Raw genomic sequence first — 27368 nt, forward strand, 5'->3', positions numbered from 1 at the left:
TAAATGCACTGGAAAGAGTCGCTTTAAACGGTGTAGTATTTATGTACATTATTATTATTATTATTACATTGTATCTTTTTAAAAATCATATAATAAAAAATATTGATGTTATTACTTAATATATAACATTTTAAAATAAACGGTCTTTAATAACAGGCTTAATCTTCTTAATGCAAAAATGTATTACTCTTTTCCTTTGATCTTAGGTTGAAAAATGACATGATTTTGTGAGATTACAGCCAAAATACATTGTTCTGTTTGAGTATGAAATATATTTATGTATATACACAGCAAACTTGAGTAATAATCTACTGTTCTGTTTTTTTTTTTTTCTTTTTTTTTTCAAATAGCAGCAGGTTGAATGCAACAGATTTACTCAGCATTGCCTTGGCTTAGTCAGCTCTTGGCCTCAGAACCAGGAACAACGCATGTATATGAATGGAAGCACTCATTTTCTGCTTTTGGCTTGGATTCTGCCTATTTGCTTTAAACAAAGACAGTCCCGGGAGAAATATTTCTTAGAAGCAGGGGGAGAGAGGGTTGAAGGATGTGTAAAGGGAAAAAATGACAGATGAGAGCAGCTCCGGGGGCTCTACTGCCTGGAAACAGGGAGGCTGGAGGGATGTTCTGATCAAAGACAGTGACTGGAGAGATACTGTAATACCACACAACCCAGCTGTAGAGTTTGCTTTAATTGTACTCTGAAGACATTTGCTTTGAGGACAGTTGTAAATATTGTAGACAGTTACTACAGACTGTTTGTAGACTGCTTGTAAACTACAGCTTGAACAACCTGAAAACATTACTGTTTTCAATATTACAATAATGAGAATTAATATCTTCAAGGGATTTCCTCTGCGCAGGGAATAGTGAGCAATGAACACTGTAGGGACCATGTCAGGTCATGCATAGGAACACAGGTCATGCATAGGGCTCTCTTCTATCGAGCTGGTTATCTGCATCAGGTGTGTTAAATAAAAGAGACATATAAAATGTTGGTACTGTACATGAGGACTGGAACTGAGAACCACTGGTTTCAAAGAATCCATAGGAGTGCAAAGGATATGCACCTTTTTTTTTTTTTTTTTTGAGTCTGAAGAGTAAGATATTTTTACAGTGTGGACACTATACCAATATATTCTTACTGAATGTTCAATAGCTGGGTGAATACAAGCCTGGGTGAGAGGGGTGGAGTTTTATAACAAAAACACCCCACACTGACTGCATAGACTAAACACACTGCCCTTCAGCCCCAAGGTCTTCTGATCCCACTCTGTGATTCAGTGCAGTCCTGAACAAACATATAAGGCACAATACCTCCCACTGTCTTCATGAACCGCCCTGGACTGTCGCTTCCCCTTGATCCTGCTTTAAAATTCATCACGATCAAATGTCAGCGCAAAGACCCGCACAGAGAAATACTCATTGCCCTATATCTGCACTGACCTGTTCTCCGATTTCACATCTCATCATATCAGACATATACAGTGATGGCATAATGCTTTTCTAGCACAGAGGAAATCCGAGCTCATGATGGAACAAGCGTCCCTGATTCTGAATCCTGTGTTCACACAGGACCAGTCGAAGAAGACCGTGACAATAATGTAAACAAACGAATTTAAATAAACCTTGCCATTTCGTCAGAAACTCATGAGGTATATGATTCCATCTTGCAAGTGCATGCAGGTGTTTCCTTCACACAACAACAAACACTACATGAGCCGTGATATCCGAATCCCCTGTTGAAAAAAAAACAACCTTCTAAAGCCAACCTAGGTGGCTGGTTTTAGCTGGTCATCCAGCCTGGTCATAACCGGTCAGCAGGCTGGTTTTAGAAGGGTTTCGGCCGGGGAATCGGACATGACTGCTCATGCGGTGTTTGTTGTTGTGTGAAGGATTTATTTATTTAGTTAGTTAGTTTCAAAGACATTTTCATTTTTATTGGCCCAAAAGTAATCCCATAATACGGCTAAATGTTTTCTTTAAGTTGTCCTCTTTCATTGATAAATCGTTTCATCTTGCTGTGTAAATGTGTTTAAATCCTTCATGTTAATCAATCTTTTAATATTTGAATCACACTGAAGTGAATCAGAGTTTCAAGGCATATGATTGGCTGTTTGTTACTAATGTCACACTTTCATGTGCAAATGCTTCATAAATTCAGGATCAACACAACTCAAGTTGATGATCAGTGTCTTGGTACCAGCAAAATCTTTAAATCTAATCTTTAAGCCACCATCATGGTACAAGTCTGTGGATGTGAATCTAATTATTGTTATAGTTATCTTAAATCGTAACGGTCATTTGAATCAGATACTCAATGAATTGTGTTCAGCAGAAGTTCACAACTGATTCGCAGTGATCCAGAATCAATGCGGGAGACCTTTTTGTTATCTTTCTGTTTACTCGTTGCTCATACGACAGTGTGTATTAAAAATACATATTCACAGAATTCCAGAAGCAGAGTCTGATGCAGACCTCGAAATAAATGGAGATAGCAAAATTTATCACAAGGTGTTTTTAACAGTTTTCATATATTATAGGTTTTATATTCTTTATTATGAAGTGCTAAGGGTCTCTAAAATGGTATTTTCCGGTTGGTTTCTTTCCTAAACTGTAGTGCTGTCTTCAAAAGGATTTGAGTTTTGAGCAAATCTGTCATCCAGTCCTCATCTCTTGCATCATTTCATGTTTGGAAAGCTGCAAGAAAGGTGATGTCAGATGAAATAGCGGCATCCATCAAACAGTAGAGTGAAGTCTCTCTCTCATGTAAAGTCCTGACGTGTTTGACCTTCACTTTTGCTGGTTGTGTTTGCTGCACGCTGACAGCATATAATCAGTGGAGCGTTTGTGTCCCTGTAGTCGTATGAGAACAGTCAATGTTTAATTTATACCAACAGCCTGAATAACGTTGGCACTAGTAGCTTTGTGCCATAGCTCTCACTCCGTCTCTTTTTTTGTCAGATTGCTGTTTTCTAATGGGGTCTGACAGTCCGTATCAAGTCTGTTTAAACTTTAATTCATCCAGGCACCAAGACAAAGGGGTGGATTCTAGCCTAATTGAATTAGTCCTCTAAGTGAGAATCTCAGTGTGATTGAATTCAATGGAAGCCTTTTCTTCAAATGCATCACATTTTTCAGGTGTCAACTACTTCTTCAACCAACTGTATGTTTATAAAATTCGACTATTTGGTGTCCCCTTTCATTCTTTGAAACAATACAATTGCGATAATTGACAATTATAAGCTTCAAATTCTGAGAAACCTCACTATTGTCTTAAAAACGCATAAATTGGAACGCTCTGAGATTTAGCTTCTGCACCTTGGTAATATCAAAACGTTCTCCTTTGGATGTCGCCAGTCTGGCGCTAAGGGTGCGTTTTCAAAGCAGGAGAAGAATCTGAAAGCTTCACTACCTTAAAAACACTGGAACGCTCTGAGATTTAGCTGCTGCATCTTGGTAATACCAAAACAAGCTCCTCTGAATGTTGTCAGTGTGGTGCTAAGGGTGCGTTTTCAAAGCGGGAGAAAAATCTGGAAGCTTCAGGGCTCTTAATGCAGCGGGACAGGCTTTACCATCCTTATTGGCGGGGAAACAGCAGAATCATTGAGAGCTGTCAGGTATCTGGCAGGCAACTGGCAGCGGTTACGGGACATTGTCGTCACATTTGGCAGTGTTTACAAGTCTGCCAAGTTAGAAATAGAGTTCAGCATCTCTGCTTATCTTGCTCCTTACTACAGCTTTATTATAAACTAGCCTGGCGTAGCTGCGAGGGTTTACTACGGCACTCTGCTTTAGACCTAAATTCACCACCCTCAACAAATTCATCACTCATTCATTCAATCCAGTTAAATTCAATCACACAAGAGCGTAATTCGAAAATCGTAACTAAAGCATTAAATCAGTGTGCCAAGCCAAAGTTTTTTTTTTTTACAGTGTATCCATAATTTAACTATGGTATATTTGTAGTCATCACACATAGGCACAAATAACACCATTCGCATTACCATGGTTAGTTAAACATTACAATGGTTTCTATTTCACTTATATTTGTAAAGAAACAACACCATTTATTATGGTTTAGACATTTAGAAACAACTTACAAAAAGTGTCATGGTGGTGCAATGATGGTATCAGGTGATTCTTTGATATGCGCTATGAATATTTACCACAGGAATATGTGGTGTTTACATAAAGACTTACTTAAAAAGATCATTGTACTATATAATGATACCAAAAAAAAAAAAAAAGTTTGGTAGTTTTACTTTTTTATTTATTTTTACATGATGGCTTGACGTGTAGGCCATCAATGGTAAACCATACTCAATATGTTTAAACATGAATAAAATATGAACTTTAAAAAATATATATAAAAGAATCTCAGTGATAGTATAGTTTAAAACAAAAACAGCATTTGGCTTCAAATTAATCCACAATAAATATTCAAATAAACCGACAAATAAATAAATACTTTTTGGCATAAACCACATGAAAATATTAAAATATGTGTGTTTATATATTTATTTATTTTTATTAAAAAGGGAGCTGAGATAGAGGACAAAGGAGAGTTTTTAAGGAGCATTTTAAGACTCTCCTTTAGCAAATCATTGACTGCTTCCTGTTTGAGGTGATTGATCTTAAAGGGCAAGCATCACAACTGTCTTAAAGGAGCAGAGCCTATCAACACATTTGCAATTACTATATGGTCATTAGTTTCCACCTCAGAGTGAACTTTAAAAAAAAAAAAAAAAGTTTAAAACAAGAAGTGAAGTGGCATTGTTAGATATGAAGTAACATTTTCCGATATTGTTTTACTAGAAGGTAGAAGATTGAGGCTGGGTCTTCCATTCCACTGTTTTGTTGAAAACTGATGTATTGAACATGAGTCTTGAAAAGAGGAAAAAATACATTCTGACAATGATTTTGACTACTAGCTGGTTGATGAATTTCTTTCTTTAAACTCTGAATAGTCCTTGAAGGAGACACCAGAAAGTCACGAGAGTCAGTGGTGAGCTACATAGATACATACATTTCATTACTAAATTATTCTTTAGTGTTGTCCTGCAAATCAAAAAGCGTCGAAATATTTCCCAGTTATTGGAAATGTGTCAAGCTGACCTGTTGTAAATACACTTAATCATCATGGCTGGATTCAGAAAAAGCTTCTCATTAGTCAACACCTGTCTCCAGAGATCCAGACCCGCTGCTTCTGCTCATGAGAAACACACTTCACACAGAGCTTTTTATTCAAATCAGCCTTCATTTGGCTAAATCAAATATGCATTACTTATCGCCCAACGGGGCTTTTATCATAGTGCCACAATTTTAAATTCCCCGAACTTCTCTAAACCTGCACAGAATTTAGTTTTTGCTTGATTAGCACTGGCTAACATTAAGATTTTCATGTGTATCTATGTATCTTATATATCTAATAATTATAGTCTAAATATATATGTTTATTATACTTGTATGGCTAACTGACGATTAAAGAATTGTAGTGGTAAATACTAGAGTTTGTATAATAATAACAAAATGTGTAAATACTCAAATACTTGCATGAACCCTTCTATTGCAGAGCCTTTAAAAACTCTTTCAACGGCTCTGCTCCATTGTTAGTTCTGACTGGTGACCCGGTGGGCAATTGGGTGATTTACAGTTTTCACTTCCTGTGAAGTAATGTATTCATGTTCCCTTATTCCCTATGCCGTTCACAGTGCCCTTCGGACTGAACATGTTCACTCCCTTCGGATTGGAATCTCACTCAAGATCGCGGAATACCCAGCTCTGAAGTCCACTTCACAGTCCACTTACAGTCGAATGGAACACACCTAAACTAAATCTACTCAGAACTCCTAAAACACAATACAGCAACCACAGGAACAGACTAAATCCACCCAATACCCCTAGCAACCATACAGCAACACCCTAGAAGCCACCCAGAACCCTCTGCAACCATATAGTAACACACTAAAAACTACTCAAAACACGCTAGAAGCCATATGATAATGCCTTAGCAACCACTCAGAACAAATAGCTACAGCATACTGTAGTAACAGACCAAATCCACCCAGCAACCACTCGTTGAGGCCAGGATTTTAATATTGCCTAAAATATCCAGGTTTTGGCTGTTTGCACTGTGCAGGTCGATCGTTGTGTGATATTCAGAGAGCAGAGCAGACTGCTCCTTCTGATTTCGAATCGCTCTCACACTTGGTGTCTTTTTTTATCGGTGCGCAGCGGCGTTTCAATTCAAACGAACGGACAAACATGTTCGCATATTTGCATCGCTTTGATCGTTCCCTGTGGATCTCACCTTCTCCTACGCAGCCCCATGATTGGTCAATTATTTACAATACTGTACCTACATGTTATTGGTCAAACTGCTTTGGATGTTTTTGGCCCAGGACGTGTCCCATATGAACGGTGTATATGGCCACCCTACCTAGCACCTACCCAGAACACACAGCAACCACATTACTACTACACTCAGAAACCCGAAGCAACCATATAGCAATGCCCTAGCAACCACCCAGAACTTATGGGATCCATATAACAACAGACTAATATCTATTTAAAAGACCCTAGCAACCATATAGCAATGCCCTAGCAACCACCCAGAACTTATGGGATCCATATAACAACAGACTAATATCTATTTAAAAGACCCTAGCAACCATATAGCAATGCCCTAGCAACCACCCAGAACTTATGGGATCCATATAACAACAGACTAATATCTATTTAAAAGACCCTAGCAACCATATAGCAATGCCCTAGCAACCACCCAGAACCTACCGCGACCATATAACACACTAAAAACTAATATAAAAAACCTAACACCCAGAACCCCTAACAATATAATAAAATCTACTCAGAATACCCTTGCAACAACATAAAACATGTTAAAAACCTTCCGGAAAACTTTAACTACCATATTGCAACCATCCAGAACACCTATCAACCACATTACATCACACTAAAAATCACTACCATGTACAGTATTGTTCAAAATAATAGCAGTACAATGTGACTAACCAGAATAATCAAGGTTTTTCGTATATTTTTTTAATGCTACGTGGCAAACAAGTTACCAGTAGGTTCAGTAGATTCTCAGAAAACAAATGAGACCCAGCATTCATGATATGCACGCTCTTAAGGCTGTGCAATTGGGCAATTAGTTGAAAGGGGTGTGTTCAAAAAAATAGCAGTGTGGCATTCAATCACTGAGGTCATCAATTTTGTGAAGAAACAGGTGTGAATCAGGTGGCCCCTATTTAAGGATGAAGCCAACACTTGTTGAACATGCAATTGAAAGCTAAGGAAAATGGGTCGTTCAAGACATTGTTCAGAAGAACAGCGTACTTTGATTAAAAAGTTGATTAGAGAGGGGAAAACCTATAAAGAGGTGCAAAAAATGATAGGCTGTTCAGCTAAAATGATCTCCAATGCCTTAAAATGGAGAGCAAAACCAGAGAGACGTGGAAGAAAACGGAAGACAACCATCAAAATGGATAGAAGAATAACCAGAATGGCAAAGGCTCAGCCAATGATCACCTCCAGGATGATCAAAGACAGTCTGGAGTTACCTGTAAGTACTGTGACAGTTAGAAGACGTCTGTGTGAAGCTAATCTATTTTCAAGAATCCCCCGCAAAGTCCCTCTGTTAAAAAAAAGGCATGTGCAGAAGAGGTTACAATTTGCCAAAGAACACATCAACTGGCCTAAAGAGAAATGGAGGAACATTTTGTGGACTGATGAGAGTAAAATTGTTATTTTTGGGTCCAAGGGCCACAGGCAGTTTGTGAGACGACCCCCAAACTCTGAATTCAAGCCACAGTACACAGTGAAGACAGTGAAGCATGGAGGTGCAAGCATCATGATATGGGCATGTTTCTCCTACTATGGTGTTGGGCCTATTTATCGCATACCAGGGATCATGGATCAGTTTGCATATGTTAAAATACTTGAAGAGGTCATGTTGCCCTATGCTGAAGAGGACATGCCCTTGAAATGGTTGTTTCAACAAGACAATGACCCAAAACTCACTAGTAAACGGGCAAAGTCTTGGTTCCAAACCAACAAAATTAATGTTATGGAGTGGCCAGCCCAATCTCCAGACCTTAATCCAATTGAGAACTTGTGGGGTGATATCAAAAATGCTGTTTCTGAAGAAAAACCAAGAAATGTGAATGAATTGTGGAATGTTGTTAAAGAATCATGGAGTGGAATAACAGCTGAGAGGTGCCACAAGTTGGTTGACTCCATGCCACACAGATGTCAAGCAGTTTTAAAAAACTGTGGTCATACAACTAAATATTAGTTTAGTGATTCACAGGATTGCTAAATCCCAGAAAAAAAAAAATGTTTGTACAAAATAGTTTTGAGTTTGTACAGTCAAAGGTAGACACTGCTATTTTTTTGAACACACCCCTTTCAACTAATTGCCCAATTGCACAGCCTTAAGAGTGTGCATATCATGAATGCTGGGTCTTGTTTGTTTTCTGAGAATCTACTGAACCTACTGGTAACTTGTTTGCCACGTAGCAATAAAAAATATACTAAAAACCTTGATTATTCTGGTTAGTCACATTGTACTGCTATTATTTTGAACAATACTGTACCATATAGCAACACCCTAGCAACCACCCATCCTATAAACACAGAACAAAATAATAAAAAAAAACACCCAGAACCTTTAGCAACCATATAGGAACACATGTAAAATCACTCAGACAACCCTAGCAACCGATTGTTGCAGCTAGTTTTCCATAAGCAAGATCATTCACAATAAAATAGTTACTATGATTATTAATAATAATAGCTTGTGCAGCTATTTTTTTTTCCTCATGCCATAGCACAGCTCATAGAAATGCATATATACATACAGCACATAAACACTAAATATAAAAGCATGCTTTTGTCATTCTTTTGTCTGGTGTCCCACTAGAGGAAGTGCAGTTTTTTTCTGTCTTTCTCTCAGGCCATGCATAATTCAAGATAGCCTTTCCATTCCACTTCCTCCTGCCATGCCTGCAAAAATAGACCCGTGGAGGTCCATGCCATTCCTGCTTTGTTATTATATCATGCATACTCCTGTCCTCCACAATGTAGCCAATCGCATCAGAGCTATATGTCAACTTCAGAACAGATGTGTTTTTTGTAAATGTGTGATGATAAGGTGTCTGGTGAGCTGTGGCTGCTAAATTGTTAGACGGAGAAACTGATGTCCGTCTGTTGCATGGTTCACGTTTAGTCTGTATTTTGCAGAAAGACATTAATCCATCTCAAGATAAAGCTTGATTGAATAGATACAGTATGTAGCCTAAGCAATACAACATTTATTTGGGAAGGAGCTTTCAAGGCTTTTATTTTCACCGTTATGAAAAGTGATTTTGGCAAGCTGAATGTTTCGGGATCTTTTCTGTTCTAGAGCAACACATTAAATAAACATATACTCAATCCCAGTCACAAGCAGGAACTACTCTTAAAACTGAAAGGAACTAAGAAATTAGGAATATTATTAAAGATAAACCATATCTATGAACGTAACCCTAAAATCTGATTAGTTAAAAAAATATATGTTATTCTTGGACTAAAAAACTGTTGATACAAAACCATGTTCTACTTGGCAAAAGTGTCCAAAAACACAGTAGGCAACTCTCTATAAAAAAAAAAATACTGTGATTTTATCATGGTACAGTGATACATTATTTTGCATTTCAAATACTATGGTACTGGAATGATACAATGGTATATGTCCAAATCACCATGATAATATCTGATTAACATATTTAATGTATAGCCTTTACCATGGTATTTACTTGGTGTTTTACTTAGCAACTCTAGTGGTTAATTGAAAAAGCTGCATGCATCTTACGAAAGAACGTTACAAAACTACTTATCTCTGTGCACGTTTATGGCTTGACACGCACGAGCGAATGATGTGTGTATCGCAAAATTAGTCCCGACAGTTACAAATGTAAATCATTTTAAATGATTTATCAAAGTATATTGGGTAAAGAAATGGCTTTGAAGATTTGACATTTTGCATTTCCTCGATAACATTTAATTATTTTTATATAGGCTAAATAAAAATATGGCATTTCCACTGTCCTCATCTGTAAAACCATAGTAGCTGCATGGTACAATGTCACTTAAATAAAAGCTAATATTTAGTTTTTTTGAACATGTAACATGAACATGATATATTCTTGTAAGTACTTTAGTATTTAGTACATAGTATCCTAGGCTATATACCATAGTACTAAAGTGTATTAGCCTATTATTATATTGCCACAGTATTTATTGCTTTTTCCTGTCTGTCATTGACTGTACTTTTTTTTTAAATATAAGTACAGTATACAAACATGTATGTACACAATAAGAGCACTGTATCAAATTATTATTTTAAATGTAAGTAGGTAAAGACACAACATAATGTGGGTCCAAATTTCAAAAAAAAAAAAAAATTAAATACTCCTAAATATTGAATATCAGTCTTGATTTTGTTGACTACAAGGGTTTCTATTTAGGTTTCTTGTTTGCTCCACCCAGGGGAGGGAGGGTACATAATTTCTCCTGAGCAAAATGATTCGCAGTGAATCTTTCAGAGGCACTATCATGGTCTAAAAACACCCTGATCAGGTAACTCCCATTACTTTCCTGCAGAGACCTATACTTGTGAGCTTTTGTTGTCCCTCAAGGTCAATAACTCAATATGTCTGTGTGTGTGTGTGTGTGTGTGTGTGTGTGTGTGTGTGTGTGTGTGTGTGTGTGTGTGTGTGTGTGTGTGTGTGTGTGTGCGCGCATCTGCATGTGCACATTTGTGAGATATTAGAGTGCATGGAATGGCAAGTCAAAATTGTCAATCACTGAATCTGGGAACGCTCGTTTAATGCTTCAATGCGAGAGATTGCATTTACTGTATTTTGTGGAAAAACAAGTAACCTTGATTTATTATTATATATTGGATGAGTTTATCACGTCTCATGGGATCCTACACACCAGCTGTTACAGCTCAGGGTCACCCCCACTCACACACACACACACACACACAAATAGAGCATGGTCCATGTCACACTAAAAGCACAAGGGTTTATGGTTAGTGTCAGCAAAGCGCTACTGAACAGATAAAACAGCTGAAATAGGTTTCTAAGGGACCCTGAAAATACTGCCTCATTGAACAGAGGAGGTGGGCCTGGCGTTCACACAGCCAGCAATCAAGGCCTGTGTGATTGTACAGCGAGAGCGCTTCTAGCACCCACATCAGCACACGCTTTCATGCAGCAAACACAAGCTTCTCTCCCAGTGGTGGATGTGCACTCTTTACAGTGGAAAGTGCTAATTAGCATCTATTTTCATTCATCTTGTTGACTGGCATATTGTTAGACTGACTGAAATCTTACATCATTGTGCATTTCTGTGTAGTGGCTAATAAAGTGGCTTTGAGGTCTCTCTCAGTGAGATTCAGAGGTTAATAAACATTTCAGATGGACATTTGAAAGTCTGTGAAAATCTTTTGGCAGGAGACCCACTCAGGAAACCAAGTGGGTGGTCTGCCATCTGCTGTTCACAAATGGCCATGCATGCATCACATTGAGAGATATAGTATGAATTTATTTATTTTAATTATTTATTTATATTTAAATAATTTTAGACTGAAACAATAAGGTTCATTATGCACGGTTTCGATTTCTTTTTAGCATGGCTACTGTAAATAGTATGTAATTCTAGTTCAGTGTGCAAGATGATTCCAAAAAATAAAAAGGAAACAAGTTACAATTATATCTCATAAATCATAATGCAGATACAAGTACCATTTTGGATGCATTTTATATTCAAATAGTGAACTATTGATTTATTAAGAATATTGTTTGAACTCACAGAAAACATAAACATGTCATTGGTCACTGTGAACAGTGGAAACTTAAAAAGAGCCATGTGATTAAACAAGATGATTCACTGAAAAAAAAAAAAAAATCTAATCTTTAAATCTAATTTTGCATTTGCCATGACTGGGTTAAGACCGTTTGTTAATAACAATAAAATAAATACATAAAATAAAATAAAAAAACTTACACGGGGGAAAAATAAAAGGAATGGAATTTTTATATGGTTTGACAACTTGGTTTGACTAATCTGAATACACAGTCATTTCATCAAAACAAGACCAAAATCAGCAATAACCCATCTGATTATGGAATCAAGACTCTGAGGCATTTTCCGTGAGATAAACAGCTTTATAACATCAGCTGAGCTGAATCAATAAAAAATAAAATAATAATAAAAAAAGAGAAAAACCAAAATATGGAGCTCTGAAAGCTGTTATCCAATCAACAGTCACCTGTTTCAGAGCACGTGAATGGTGCAAAATTAAAGTCGTACAGAAAGTCAAAAGCAGCAGCTTTCTAGTAATGAACATCAGCAGAAAGCCAGAACTTAAGTGGGATCTCTGTCTGAAGCCTCTGGTCTTTAGAAAGGCAGAGTACATTTTAAAGGAACAGTTGACTTAGAGATGGAAAATTAATTTACTTCCCCTCAAATCCACACGTCTATGGCAGCCTTAAATCTTTGGTACATTCAGCACAAATACGGTGTCAGCATGGCACTGCAAATACCGTAATACAAAAAAGAACGAAGATCTATCTGGTATGTATTAATGATCTAGCCAGCTATAATCAAATTCTTCTGTTGCTATTCCAAAATTTGATGGTCCTTATAAAGCCCCATGGCAGTTTTAACGACACCAGTTTTCACTGGAAGCAATATTCATTTCTTACACAAAATTTAAGTTACAAAACATTCAGAACTAGAGTACAATCCAGCATCCCGCAGCCACGGGAGTGTTTTATAAAAGGCTGGGTTGAGTTAACGCAAATGGAAAAGTCTGGAATGTCTTGATATGCTTTTGTGGGTTTGATATTCAAGTTTCACATTATACAAGAAAACACTGTCAGACTCAAGAGAAGAGAGTGAAAAATGAGAAGGTAAGGGGATTGGAGGAGAAAAAAAATATAAGCAAACATGAATGTCACAATAAAGCTATATAAGGATATGGAAGACAACATGAAATGGCAACAAAAGCCATCTTACTTCATGTTATTAAATGTGATCATACCATAATGAGGCATATTCATAACACAAATCAGATCCGTTTTAATTTCATGTTGACTTTGTTTCTATCGATAGCTTTATTTACTAGGTACAGTATGTGACCATTCTCTTTCAAAATGTCATCAGAAATAAAATTAGGTTATACGAGGACAAAAGAAAGGCCAAGGTTGGGCTACAAAGTAAAAAAAATAATCTGTTTTTCATTTTTTTTTTATCATTTGCACATAGTGGTCACATTCATAATGTTGTAGTAGGTCTGCGAGTGCACTTCAGTGTAACAAGCCCTTTGAAAACACTGCGTGTGGGAGTATATAAACAACCAAATTCATTCAAAAGTGTCCCAAATCTGACATGACTGCTCCTTGGATAGCATATGGTGTCAAAACAAACATGACATGGACTAATGTATGAATAGGATGAAAAGAAGAGAGAACATACACGGTACATTTCATTTGAATGCAGAGGGCAGCGCTGTCATGTGATGTGTGTGATAGTGTTCGAGGCGATCTGAGACATCTGAAAAAGATTTCACAACACAATATTTGTTCTTTCACGTTGCATTTCGATGCTATGTAGAAAAGTTGTTTTTAAAGATAAAAAGAATATGAGAATATCAAAGTCCTTTGGTTTTGTTTTGTTCTTCAGTGAAAGTAACTCATCCTTTCATTTGGCTGGTCACATCCTCCTCGATTCAATCAGAGCCGATCAAGGCGGCGTCATCAATGTTTACGCCTGAGAAACATTCAGTGAACATCCACACAGTTCAACTCACACGTGTGTGACTGACTGTTTCTGTTTGATTCTTTCCAAGAGAGTATATTTAAGTGATCCGGTGTACAAAATATACAACTAAGTGCTTCTGGTGTCTGTTTAGATGGATACTTTCTTTGCTCTTCTAGACAGGTGGTGGAAATGTGTATATATATATATATATATATATATATATATATATGCTCAGCTCAAAGTGCAAAGGTCAGCATTCACTCCAAACCGAAAGTGCTGGTCTCCTCCACTGCTGTCAGCATCTTCTCATACAGCATGGAGAACGAGGGGTACGGGGGGAGGTCCAGACGATTGAAACACGTGTGAGCTCTACAACGGCAAAGAAACACAAGTTAAGTATGACTCTCATTTTCTGATCGCATAGATTTCCCGCCATACAATTTTTCAGGGACTGTTTTATGAATTGCCAGATTGTGCCATCTTGTGGATCACATAAGCAATGAGATCTGTGGGGGGAAAAAAGGTTTATTTGAGACAAATGTGCCATTATTGGACTTCATACATTAAACATGAACTGTGATTTTTCTTTTTTATATTGTTTGTACAATCTTAACACAAACATTCTCATGTGAGATGGATTTAACAAGTGATTTACATCAGAAATCATTTTCATCAATGAGACTTAATAGATAAATGTGTGCCATTTTTATGTAACACTGGATACATCAGGCATTAAATTGTTTAAAAGTGACATTAAAGACATTCATAATGTGATTTTTATTTCACGTGAAAATGCATTTTGAACTTTTCTATGCATCAGTTTTCACAAAAATATCAAGCTGCACAACTGTTTTCAACATTGATAATAATTAGAAATAATAAGAAGAAATGTTTCTTGAGCAGCAAATCAGCATAATATAATGATTTTTTAAAGATGATGCAACAACGGAAGACTGGAGCTGAAAACTCACTTATAACGTCACATTTTATAATATTTGAAAATAGAAAATCACTTTCAATTGTAATAATATTTCACAACATTACTGTTTTTACTGTATTTTTGATCAAATAAACGCAGCCTTGGTGAGCAGAAGTGACATTTTTCAAAGGCATTAAAAAAAAAACTTACAGACCCCATTATGTTTATAGTCATTTATATGTATATAAATGTATATTTTATATATTTTTAGATTCCTATAAATACGTTTTGGTCAAATGCTATTAGATTTTTTTGTAGCTGGCATGATACATGATGAAATGCATTACACGATGATTGAAATAAAACGTGGACGTTAAATATAAATGAATGCTTGCAGACTTCATGGGATCATAAAGGGCTCTGACATCTATTTAAAACTTTTATAAAACGGATCTTGAATTGAGAAGTAGATTACCTGGGCAGAGATGTAATTTTTCCCCATTTCTCTACACAGAAGCGTCGTGGACCATTGCTGCCCCTTAGGGAGGCGAAGCCCTCGTACGGGATACTGGACGTCCCCGTCACAAACTGAGACAACACAGACATTTCAGCCACAGGTCAAGTGTACAGACTATACTCTAGCTAATAAAAAGAGCTTGCGTTTCTCTTTCATCACTCACTTGGAGCAATCTGAGTCTCTGCTCATTGTTGAACCGCTCCACTGCTGCCCAGAACCAGCGAATCACGATGTGGTTGTCATGGTAACCTGGAGGGAAAGCCAATAAACTTGTTCCAATAAACTCCAAATGTGACCTGTACGGCTAGCAAAGGCTGTAAAATCCCACGGTCTATCTGCTGGATAATATTTCGGCCATAAATCATTTGCTTCACATCGTGATACCATGGTTGTACCACAGTTTTGGACACCATGATGGTAATATCATAAATACGGTAATCATTTGGTCCATTATTAGTGCTGTAGTGAAGCTGTCAGCCTGTACCTCCTCTGTACTCGGTGTTGTTCCTCCAGTCTGCCAGATCGATCTCCGCTGTTCCAGCGATCACCAGCTCCAGCTCCCGTGCATCAAACACAGACACCAGCCGCACATCTACAACCTGCAGCCATAAACACAGCCATAGAACATCAGCTTCCACAAATATGATGAAATATGATGTGAAATTCTTGGTTTTATTAGATAATTAGTAACTTGTATTCCTGATGGGTAAGACAATAGTAAACGTATCATTGCTTAGTTATACCCTAAAGACAATTAAAACAATTCAGAAATAAAACTCATCAAACATACATTAAACCGTCCGTGTTGTATTAATTAACGAATCTTTCTCATTTCATTCAAGGTTACTCTAAATAATTTAGGATTTAAAAAATGCACTTCATTCCTCATTGGCTGACGTGATCTTTTGTCAGAGATGCTAATTAAAGGTAATGTGAAACAGCAACAGAAGCACTGCTGAAATTTAAAGACAGACATTTTTCAGAATTACGTCATGTTCCACACACACACAGAAAAAGAAAGTGCATAAGAGTGAAAAAATGTTTTCCATGTTTTTGAAGGACGTCTTTTACACTTACCAAAGCTGCATTTATTTGGTAAAAATATGCTAAAAACATAAATATCCCAACAGACTAAAGGCTGTAGTGTTGTCAAAAGACCCGGTACTTCGGTACCAAGTTGGTACTAAAAAATTAAAATGTACCGGTACCAGGTTTCTTTAAGTACCGGTGGTACGATTTCCGCGAAGCAGAAAACGCGGACTCAAAATCCAGTCATGAAAATGAAACTTACATTTCAATAAGGAACAGTCACAGGTTAGCATAAATTAATCAAATCAAATCTCCTTATGGACCAGTATCTGTAAATATTCAGCCGCAAAAGTTGGTTGAAATCTGAATCTTGCATGTCCTGCGCGTCTCTGTGTGAATGAATGAATGGCAGAGACATGCGGGTTTGTTTACTACATAGACTGAAGCGCGTGAAGCTTGCAGTAATTTCAGCATCTGCCGTCTCAATGAGGACAAATACATAAACAACATCACCAGAACTGTTCTGAGTTTCTATTTCATTTGAGGAAAACCAGTGTCAATTTAAAGGTTTTCACATCAACCCTTCAAAATAAAAAGTTCATTTTTACATAAAGGCATTGTGCTAGAAATATTACTTTTATTTAGTAGAATGTATGTGATACTGCCATTACTGTTGAACAAAAAAATATCTAAAACTTCTTAAAGAAATCAATCACACAATATTTACTTTTTTTTATGTTATGCTGGTGTTGTATCTTTTTGGATGTTATAGTCAATACAGCTGGATAAAACAAAAACAATATAATCTATACCCACTGTATTTGTGTAGTTATGTCTTTACTGTCACTTTAAATTGCTGAATAAAAATAATAATTTCTTTAAAATTAATTCTTAATTACCCCAAGTTTTTAAATGATTTAAAGTCTTAAAGTATTAAAGCAAACAAAACATCTGAAACCAAAATTGTACATTGACCCAAATCTATCAAACAGAACTCCAATAATAATAATAAAAATAAGAGATTCTGAAATATCTCATGGCAACTCTACATGGCAGAAGTGGAGTGTTTTTATGTGACTGAAATCTTCCGGAGTGTTGATTTGATTTCAGTACCTCGTAAAAGCCTCGCACCAGACTCTCCGTCTGTTGGACGACACCGCGCTCTATACGCCACTTCACCATGCACTCGATGTACTCTTTCTTATTCGTCTCTGACACTGGGATATTTGCACCGTCAGGCTTTAGCTCGCGCTCTGTGATCTTACACACACACACACACACACACACACACAATTCTGTGAGCCAATGGAGAGAGGTTGTGCAAGCTTAAACACTGTTTGTGTACACACTGACCTGTCCAAACACTTCCTCATTGACCGTGAAGGTCAGGTCCAGCATGTCCTCTATGTCATTGTCCTTCATCCACTGAAGACTCTGATGAAACTCCTCATCAAGATACTCCAGATCACTCAGATCACACGGACTACACACACAGGTTACACACATACAAACATGAAATAATGCTCGTGATCTAGGTAATCACACAGAAAGTGTAAAGTCTATTTCAAGCACCCGCACATGTCAAGTTCACATTAGTATCGTTTAAATACACACACAAAAAGCTGGGGTTGCCAGAATTTTACTGTGAAAAATACGGTAGCAACATTTGAGGTTTTAAAGTTTTAACTTACATTTAGAGTTAAATACCATAATTTCCTTAACTGATATAATGTTAATACATCAGCCTACTGAAGTACTGAAATCTGTTTTGTACCTTTGTAATACACTGAAAACCACCAAAAGCAGGTGGTGATGAGAAAGTCACATGATGAACCAAAGCCCATCACAAGCAGCTTTTAAAATAATAACATACATAGAAGGTGCACAGTGTTATTCACACAAACACTAAAAACCATCATGGTAACACACGAAACCGAAATAAACTGCAATAAAAATTATTTTTAACAACATTATGTTGTACTATGTTAATATACAACCCTAATGTACAAAACTGATAAGAAAAAACTAAGAAGAAACATAGTTATTTCGACAACAACAACAAAAAAACATCAAATTTGAAAAGTAATGAAGGAATTCTGGGAATGTCAATTTACAGTTATTCACTGTCAATTATACATTCTTTTTCACTTCCAAAAATGGTACACTACTGTAAAATTACATATAATATCCAATACAGTTTTTTTACCATATATATTAGGGGAATTTACAGTTAACCATTTAACAGGTTTGTACTGTAGCATTTTTAAAGTCTTTTACCGTTAAATTCACGGTCATTTTTTACTTTTTTGAATATTCTTAATATTAATATAGTTAGAGATTCATTCTTTTAATATTTTCTATGTTATTTCACACATTATTTTATCTTAAGCACTGCAAGCCATGCTCATTTTATTTTGTCATAATTGTATATTTGTTTACAAAAAATACAATATATACTTATAAAAATAGTTTTAAGGCACAAATCTTGACACCTGAACAGAACACTTCATACTAAATAGAGTTGTGCTACCAAATGTCTACCAAATTGGCATCAGACAATGTCTACAAGTGAAACATCGCAACGGACAATGACATCATGGGAATGGGGGAAATTAGTTAGCTAGATGGCCAAGTGGCAAAAAACTGAAAACAATTACATCATTAAAATGTAATTCTCATTTATTTTCATTGATGATGGATAATGGCATCATCTGTCGGTCCAACCCTAATGCTAAAGGTTTAATGCTAATGCTTTCAACTTTATGTAACTCTATATAACTTTTTTTTTTTTTTTTTGCTCAAATTATAAGAAAAAAAAATTCATAACTGTCTATTTCTAAAAAAAAAAATAGACAAAAAAGGGACATAAATGCTTAACTTACATTCGAAGTAGGCCTTTGTAAAAAGGTTGTGTGAAGAAGGCATCCAGTAGGTATTGATGGATAAGAGCGAGACCCAGAATACGGCCACTAAACCGAAACCTGACAACAGAACATGTTGAAAAAAAACATTGGATACATTTCGGCTAGTTTGGTCTATTAAAAGATTTTGTAGGCACAGATCGAGCCGAGCCCCTTTTAAACCTTACCTTCAAAATATCGAATGTGCATTGATCAAATCAAATCAAGCTTCACATGCGGCAAAAAACTGTAAAAACTGTACTTAAAAGCAACTGTGCACTCACCACTCATGATGGTTGTCAACGAAGGCAGACATGGGGCTGATCTGGACGGTGTAAGTGTCATTTGCTGAATACTCAAACAGACCATAGTATGGGTTAAAAAGCTCCCGAGACACCAGAAAGAAAAACTCTCTTGAGGGGCCACTGTAATCCAGTCTGAACGGGAGCAAAATTGCATATGTTTAGAATCAAAAATAAATAAATCAACTCAGTAAATATTTTATTTTTAATTATTTCATTAATAATAATTTTAAAAGAAGATAATTACACAATTAGTTTAATTTATTTCTGACAATTTATCTTTCTTTATTTAACTGTTATAGAGTGCAAAGTCTGATTATGTTTTAACATTGTGGAAACACTGACCCTTCTTCTCCAACAAAGCTGACATAGAGTTTACTTCTCTGTAGATCTTTGCGAGAGTAGCACATGATCTGATTGAACGCATCCTCCAGGAGATGATCTCTGCGGATCATCAACCTAAAACAAGCACAACAAGTCAGCGGGAGTTTGACAATGTGTTATAAAACAAGACCTCAGGCTACCTGTACAGATGCTTACTTCACTTTGCCTGGACCCTGACCGTAGCCTTTAGTCTCCAGTTTGCGACAGAAATTCCGAAGTTTGGCTTCAAAGTCCCGTTTGTATGGTGCAGGTGCCCGTGCGTTGGCTCGCTGTGTACCTAATAGGAAGAGATCAAAGTTACAATACAGTACAGCTAAAAAAATGAAAATCTTGTAATCAAACATAAATAAATGTGCAGAAAATGTATAGATAATGCAGAACAATTGCAGCTTTATTTGTCAAATTTGATGACAAATGAGTTCTCTTTTATATATCAGTCATTTTTCTTAGACTCAGACTATTTCAATTAAACATAAAAAAAAACTGAAATTTCCATTATATCTCCTCATATATATATGGGGGATATATACAGGGATAAGTAAAACAAACAAAAATAAAGAAAGCTTTAAAAATGTAGACAATATGTAAACAACAACAATAATTTATTATTATTATTATTACTATTAGTAGTAGTAGTCGTATTGTTGTTGTTTAAACTGGATATGGTCCAAAATTATGCTATTCCTAAGTATAAAGTCCAGCAGAATTGTATAAGAATGCTTTCTATTCAACCAAAAAAGGAGTGTAGAATTCACAAAACCCGCTATAACCAGCGGACACTGTAATCCCAGAGTGTCAGCGGTGACTAAAGTCAGATCATGGTGAATTAGACCATGATTCCCTCTGGCAACGTGATGTCTGCCACTCTCCAAACAGACTTGTGAAAATCTGAGTGTCAGTGTAACGGTTAAAAACCAGCGTGCAGAGATTAGCCAAAAACCCTGGACTCCAACTACACATCAAATCCCACTCAGCGGATTTGATGCTTTGGCAGCGAACTCAAAAAATACCCAGGAAATCTGGTGGACTGCATGTCAAGCTCTACGACCAAACTAAAGCAATGCTGTGGAAAGATGAGCAGCACCAGAGAATCAGAGACTCTCTTATATTTGCCATTTTGAAATGTAAGGTATTCAATCGTTTTGCAATACTATTCATAAATGTTTCTTGAATTTTTTCCAACGTGACTGAGAGGAACGGACCAGGAGAGCTCTGAGGGGAGGAGACTGGAGACCCTCGTGGTGATTGACAGTAGCTGGGGTGCAGTAAGGCATGAGGTGGCACATACGACATCACTTCCTCTTCAAACAAGCTACAGCAAGAAAAAGAGGCAAAGATTATTAGTGTTTGGAGGCAAACACATGTATCCAGGAAAAGACAAAAAAGATAAATTTACCCGAGAAGCCAAAATATAATAATTATACCAGATGTATTATATTTGCTAAATGAAATACAATACGTTTTGTTTTGTTTTTTGTACTAATTTTGGAGTGCTGATTCCAAAAATAGTGCATGTTTTGCTAGATGCTAGACACTTGCTCATGAAATATTTGTATTTTGTAGCATTTTTGCTTTTGAAAACCATCTGTAGGGTGAAGACATCTTGTTTTTCCCTCAATCACAAGAAAAACTGCCACAAAGGCATGATTCGTATCTTTCTCTAAACGACATTTCGACTATTTGTTCAATTCTCAGCACATTTTCGAATATGAATGATCTTGCAAACAATATTTTATGGCGAATCCTGATTTTAAGGATAGAATTAAGGCCAGTGACAGAAGAAAAAGCCAACATGGCCCAGATGTTTTCCACTACATCGCTGGGTGAATCACTAAATCCAAAAAGACATTTCCAAGGTTTTTTTTTTTTTTTTTTCATTAAATTGACCATTTGAAAATTCTTTTCCACTCCTTTGCAGATTTTAAGTAAAATTATAATTTTTTTAAATATAATTTTTTTTGTCATTAAAACAAACTTTTAACATGTGACTGCTTTTTTTATTGACACTGTAAATGCATTAAAGCTGAAAAATATATGCTTTGAAAAATCTTCATTCTTTTGTTACAAAAAAAAAAAAAAAAACTATAGGTGATGTAAAATGTTTTTATTTTATTTTTTTAACAATATTATTTTGCCAATATTAAACCTTACAAAAATGTGATATTCCTAACAGACATTTTTTGCAGGGTAAAAAAAATCATTGAAGTCATTGGAAAAGTACCTGAGCAAAATCACCAAGTCTGCATCGCTGGAGAGGCGAGTTAAACCTGACACTCCTTCATTACGAATAAACTGCACCTTCTCCCTGTGGATTAGAAAATTCAACATTTCATAATCAATAGCTCAGGACTGAGGTTTGTTTTGTACGAATTGTGTGAGTCTCACCTGAGTGAGTGATTCCTCATGAGCTCAGACTGCCTCTCCTGAAGGATCTCAAATATGTTCGGCTGCCGCAAAAATGCCACTATTTTATCATTATAGGCTATAAAGAGAGGAACAAAGCAATTAGTCAAATGTCAAATGAAGACTCTACAAAAAAAGTTATAACTTTTGTGGCACCGCATTTTTATAAAACCAAAAAATCAAATTCTGTTGAAATGACTCACCAACAGGAACTATATCTTGACACTGGTTGCGACTGGCTGTGAAAGTGTTTGAGGGGCGTGGCAGTACAGGGGGTCCAGCATGCCGAGGGTCATCGCCCACCTGAAGCACAGAAACCAAACAGGAAGTGACCACTATGTACTTCACATCCACATCAAGTCACACAAGAAAACACCATTGTACTGCAGAAACACTGTATGAGTATCACAGAATTAAAAATGCCTTTCATTTAATATGTATATTGATATGTCTATGAAATAAAACAGTCAACTCAAATGTTTAACAATGTTTCACAAATGTAAACAAATAAACAAATAAAAAAATAATAGCTACAAGGAAAGATGTTAATCACTGTATTAAGAAACGTATCAAGATACGGATTATGAGGCTTTTGTATAATTCGCTGTGTATTTGCTCCCTAGTGAGTGTACTGTAAAGATGAAAGCTTCATTAAGGGCCCTCTGACTAAAGATCTGACAGTGCTTCTGCTAAAGCTAAGTGGATTGTAAAACTTGAAAAGTACGACTTTTTAATTAAGTGGGTTAATTTGCATTTTTTATGTAATGAGAACAGAGAATTTTAAGATTAGTGGAATAATATTTAGACACAATATGCTTACATGCATCCACATATGGCCCACTGGCTGTTAATAGTGTTCATCGTCTGTTTGACTATGTCTTTTATTAATTAAAATAAAATTTCTGCCATACGCTCATAAACTGACAGCCACCACTGATAAGCTACTATTAAATATTGTAGAAACGTAATTTTCTCTTATTGTATAAAGCGCTATACAAATAAACTTGAAATGAATTGAATTTAACTGGAAAACACGTTCACACAGGGGACTTTGGATGGATTTTGGATGGACTGATGTGAAAATGACACAGTGCATGCTGGGACACAGCGAAAGTCGACGCTACGAAATTAATCAGCATATCTAAAGAGCCCTGAGAGGGCGATATGTTCTCCACACAACGTGACAGAAGATCAGATTCCACAATGAGAAACCTGGTAAGAACATTTTAAAACTATCCTTTGCATTCAAACCAGGTGTCGTGTGCTCACCTCCCCTGCGCTGTGGCTGCGCTGGCGGCTGAGGTGCTGGCGGTGGGCAAGGATGCTGCTGGGACGGGCGCTCTGCAGCGGCAGTCGTGGGTCTATGAAGGTGGTCGCCCTGCAGTTATGGTCCACAAAGAAAGGCTGAGGAGAAGACATAATCATGTCGAGCAAGTGGGTCGAAGGATTTAAAAGCACAAACGTAATCCTCACATTCATGTTAAAGCACTTACAAGAATGCGTCAGTAAAACACTAGCACATGAAATATTTACATGAAGTGTTAAGGATGTACGCATTTTAAACATTTATCTGGAATACCGCCTGCTTTCCTGATAAGTGTCCATTATAAGTGTATAATTGTAAAGCTCTTCCCGATAGAAAATAATGAATGTCTAGAAAATTAAATAATAGTGTATAACAATCGAATATTAAATTATAACATTTTATATTTTAATTATATTGTTTGTTTCTAATTTTATAGCAAACTGTTTTTTATATTTCATATATATATATATATATATATATATATATATATATATATATATATATATATATATATATATATATATATGTATATATATATATATATATATATACTGTAAAATATAAGGTACTAAATTTAAAATGAATCAAACTTAGTAGAGAAAGTCAGACAATGAATGGCATATAAAAATCATATAAAAGCATATTTTATTTAGAAAATTTTAAATTAAAAGCAAGGGGAGGAAAGATGGCTGTTTCCAGACCTTTCCCATGTGGTCGTGTTTCATTTCCCAGCCTCGCGGGAGATCTAGCTGTTTGTTGGCGAACATGTTGAGGAAGGCAACCAGGTCTCGATTGTGCTGGTAGCGCTCAAAGTGGTGCGAATCCCGCCGCACTTTACTGATCATGTGTTTTAGACATGTGTTACTTGTAAACATGCGATAGGCACTCTGAGAAAGAAGGAAAAAAACAGACAAGAGTGTTTCTTAGTCTTTAAGTAATGCTTGTGGCCTTTTAAAAAGTACAAATTCAACAAAAATTAACAACAAATTCAACAAAAACTTCAACAGTCAATAACAATGATTTATTATGTAACAATATATCACATGACATTTTAAAGAAACGTTTCAACAAAATTAATGACAGAAGTGAGAATCAGTTGTTTTTATGGCATGATTTACCACATATTTATTTCAAGGGTCTGAAAATCAGCTTGGGGTAAAAAATAAATAAATGTGTGAATAATTAATGTGTTGAGAGACTAACAGGGTTGGAATGCAGTACGGTAAAGAAATCCGGGCTGGTGAGAAACTTGGCGCAGGGGGACTGAAGCAGCAGAGACAGGCGGGAGCGAGAGCTAGAAGGCCCAACCACACCGTCCCGACGGTACTCTGAAAGAGAATACAACTATAGTGTGATAATGATGTTGGGTTAAATCAAAATATCTTTTTTCTCTATTCCATATTTACATTAATCTAGAGGAACCAGGCTCCTCTAAATGCAGTGCATGTACGTGGTGTGTGTATTTCTGTTGTGAGAGAGTACCAGGTATGGAGAGAAGCAGCAGGTCAGTTTCGTCTGTAGGCATCTCTGCGGCCTGTTCGTCTGTCCTCTCATTGGTTATTGTCCTCCGAATACTCTGATACCTGAACAAAACAAAAAGGTACTTAAATTACTTTGCCTTTCTCAAGTAATAATCTTTTCACAAAGATAATTGTGTTTTATCTTCTGTAATGTATATGTTATTGCTAAATCAGTTATTGCTATCTTGGCTGGCAGTAAAAAAAAAAAAAAACATGTTAACACAGACACAAAAATGTGAATAATAAATATATTATTAAATTATATTATTATTATTATTACTACAACAGCACAACTGTTTTTAATATACATACATTTTATTATAAGACATATTTCTTGAGCACCAAAACAGCACATTACAATGATTTCTTCAAGGAAATTCGAATTAATTATAAATGTATGAATGTAATTTAATGTAATTTCATTCAATTTCATTTAAATAGTATAAACATAATTTTTGCAAATGAAATCAAATGAATGATGCTAAATTACATTTAGTTAAATTAAAAACCTGTGAATTAAAAAAAAATGTATGTGCCACAAATAATTCCTGGACTGTTTCATGCTGTGTTTTCCTTCCTCACATGCTTGTTGCCAGATTTCTCCCATGTTTCCTAGACATATATGGGTTTCCTGTTCCTGGTCTCGTTTTGTCTAATTAGTTATTATGTGCACCTGTGTTCCTCCAAATGTTCTTTGTTATTCCCTCTTTAAGTCATGTATTTAGTTCCAGTCTGTGTGTTCCTCCTTTGTCTGGTCTACCAGTTGTGTACGTGTTCTTTCTTCCCTTCCTCGGATTTGCCCTATGTGCTGGATTTAATAAAGGACAGTTTAATTTATCCACGTCTCCTTCGCTCCTTCCGGCAGCGTACCATGACAGTGTATTTTGGATTATTTTCAGCTGTGAAGGCAATATTGCCACATACTGTTCTCAAGGGCTCAAAGAAAAAGAAAAAACGACATTTAAAAAGACTGATTTGACAATTTTTGCTGACTTTTTTTTTGCTTGGCGAACTGTTCATTTTGGATGCTGTTCAAAGCTATGCCACAATTACTTTTGCAAGTGAAATGCATGCTAATCAAGTACAATGAACTGAAATCGAGTTAAGGGAGAGAACGCAGATGAGAGAGAGCATGTGAGAGATGTTTTGATAGAGCATGATAATGGCAGAAGAGATTAGGTTGCTGTGGTGACTGCTGGGTGACATTTTTAAAGAGCTGTTTTTCCATACAAGTGAAGATTAACAAATGGTATTTTGGACTCGGATAAATCCCAAGATAAGGTCACCGTGCACTCAAAACACTCCTTCTGTCAGAATTCACTCTAATCAATGCTGATTTCATTCCACCTTGACAGATACTTGCTGAAGTAAACACACTGATGTGTGAATATTGTCTTCACGTGTGACTGACCTCCGGTTGAGCTGCTCCATCTGTTGAATGGAGTTGGATCTCTGTAGGACCTGAGGTGCAGGTGGAGCAGTCGGCCGTTGCCAGGTGGTGGTCCTATTTACATGATCCACATAGAAAATCCTGCCATGGCTGTCAATACGAGCCTCCCAGTCTTCAACATACACATTTAAAGTCCACTTATAATGTTAAAAAATTAAATATAAAAATACAAATGTTAATAAAATATAATTACGTAAATACCCTCATTCAAAAGAGCAAAAAATAAATATAATTTTCGATGATTATGTCCCGTTTAGGACAGGTTAAGGAAATCATACAAAGACAAAAATATTCCCTCACTTGGTGGAAGAGGCTCGTCCACTCTCTGATAGCGGCTGATATCATGACGCACTGAAGGAACAGATCGTATCAGCTGATGGCCATTCACTTGAGCACTGGCTCCTTCAGAAAGGCAAACAGAATAGAATTAATAATATTTGAATAATAGTGTATATATATTTAATATAACATTATTTCTATATATTATTACAATATTTTCTATGTTTATACATATTACTTTTTTGATTATTATTCATGTCCTTAATATGTATATAATATATTTAAATAATTAATAATTATTTTATTCTTTATTGCGATGTTTATTTTTTATGTATTATTATCATAATTATTTTTATTATTCATATTTAAAGATAGATAGAACAAATAATATTTAAAACAATATTTATTATAATAAAAATTATAAATGACAAAGTAATGATGAGACAGAGAGGTTCGGATCCATGTGCAGAACTTTTAATGAGAATGGTCAGACAGGCAATGATCAGCAACGGCGTCAGGTATA

At 36.0% G+C, this 27368-nt stretch overlaps 2 protein-coding genes across 3 annotated transcripts in view; one reads left to right on the forward strand and one right to left on the reverse strand.

The window, feature by feature from the left end:
* The window catches only part of LOC127992420 (uncharacterized), a 431446-nt gene that overhangs the window by 287876 nt on the left and 116202 nt on the right, over window positions 1–27368 (forward strand). The window lies entirely within an intron of this gene.
* The window catches only part of LOC127990132 (E3 ubiquitin-protein ligase HECW2), a 46646-nt gene continuing 31496 nt past the window's right edge, over window positions 12219–27368 (reverse strand). Inside the window, exons 11-30 of one of the 2 annotated variants that reach the window (XM_052591479.1) lie at window positions 26867–26968; window positions 26528–26678; window positions 25079–25179; window positions 24800–24924; window positions 24298–24483; window positions 23560–23694; window positions 22494–22593; window positions 22273–22369; window positions 22109–22192; window positions 21090–21199; window positions 20044–20164; window positions 19849–19962; window positions 19486–19638; window positions 19184–19282; window positions 17655–17784; window positions 17415–17561; window positions 15757–15871; window positions 15436–15521; window positions 15231–15343; window positions 12219–14205 (exon numbers count right to left, since the gene is read on the reverse strand). In XM_052591479.1, coding sequence (XP_052447439.1) covers window positions 14094–14205; window positions 15231–15343; window positions 15436–15521; window positions 15757–15871; window positions 17415–17561; window positions 17655–17784; window positions 19184–19282; window positions 19486–19638; window positions 19849–19962; window positions 20044–20164; window positions 21090–21199; window positions 22109–22192; window positions 22273–22369; window positions 22494–22593; window positions 23560–23694; window positions 24298–24483; window positions 24800–24924; window positions 25079–25179; window positions 26528–26678; window positions 26867–26968 — 2381 coding nt within the window. In that variant the 3' untranslated portion in view covers window positions 12219–14093. Of the gene's footprint in view, window positions 14206–15230; window positions 15344–15435; window positions 15522–15756; window positions 15872–17414; window positions 17562–17654; window positions 17785–19183; window positions 19283–19485; window positions 19639–19848; window positions 19963–20043; window positions 20165–21089; window positions 21200–22108; window positions 22193–22272; window positions 22370–22493; window positions 22594–23559; window positions 23695–24297; window positions 24484–24799; window positions 24925–25078; window positions 25180–26527; window positions 26679–26866; window positions 26969–27368 lie in introns of those variants that run through there. The other variant, XM_052591487.1, reaches the window with a different exon arrangement.

This window comes from Carassius gibelio, chromosome A1, assembly GCF_023724105.1.
Source record: "Carassius gibelio isolate Cgi1373 ecotype wild population from Czech Republic chromosome A1, carGib1.2-hapl.c, whole genome shotgun sequence".
NCBI classification, from domain to species: domain Eukaryota; kingdom Metazoa; phylum Chordata; class Actinopteri; order Cypriniformes; family Cyprinidae; genus Carassius; species Carassius gibelio.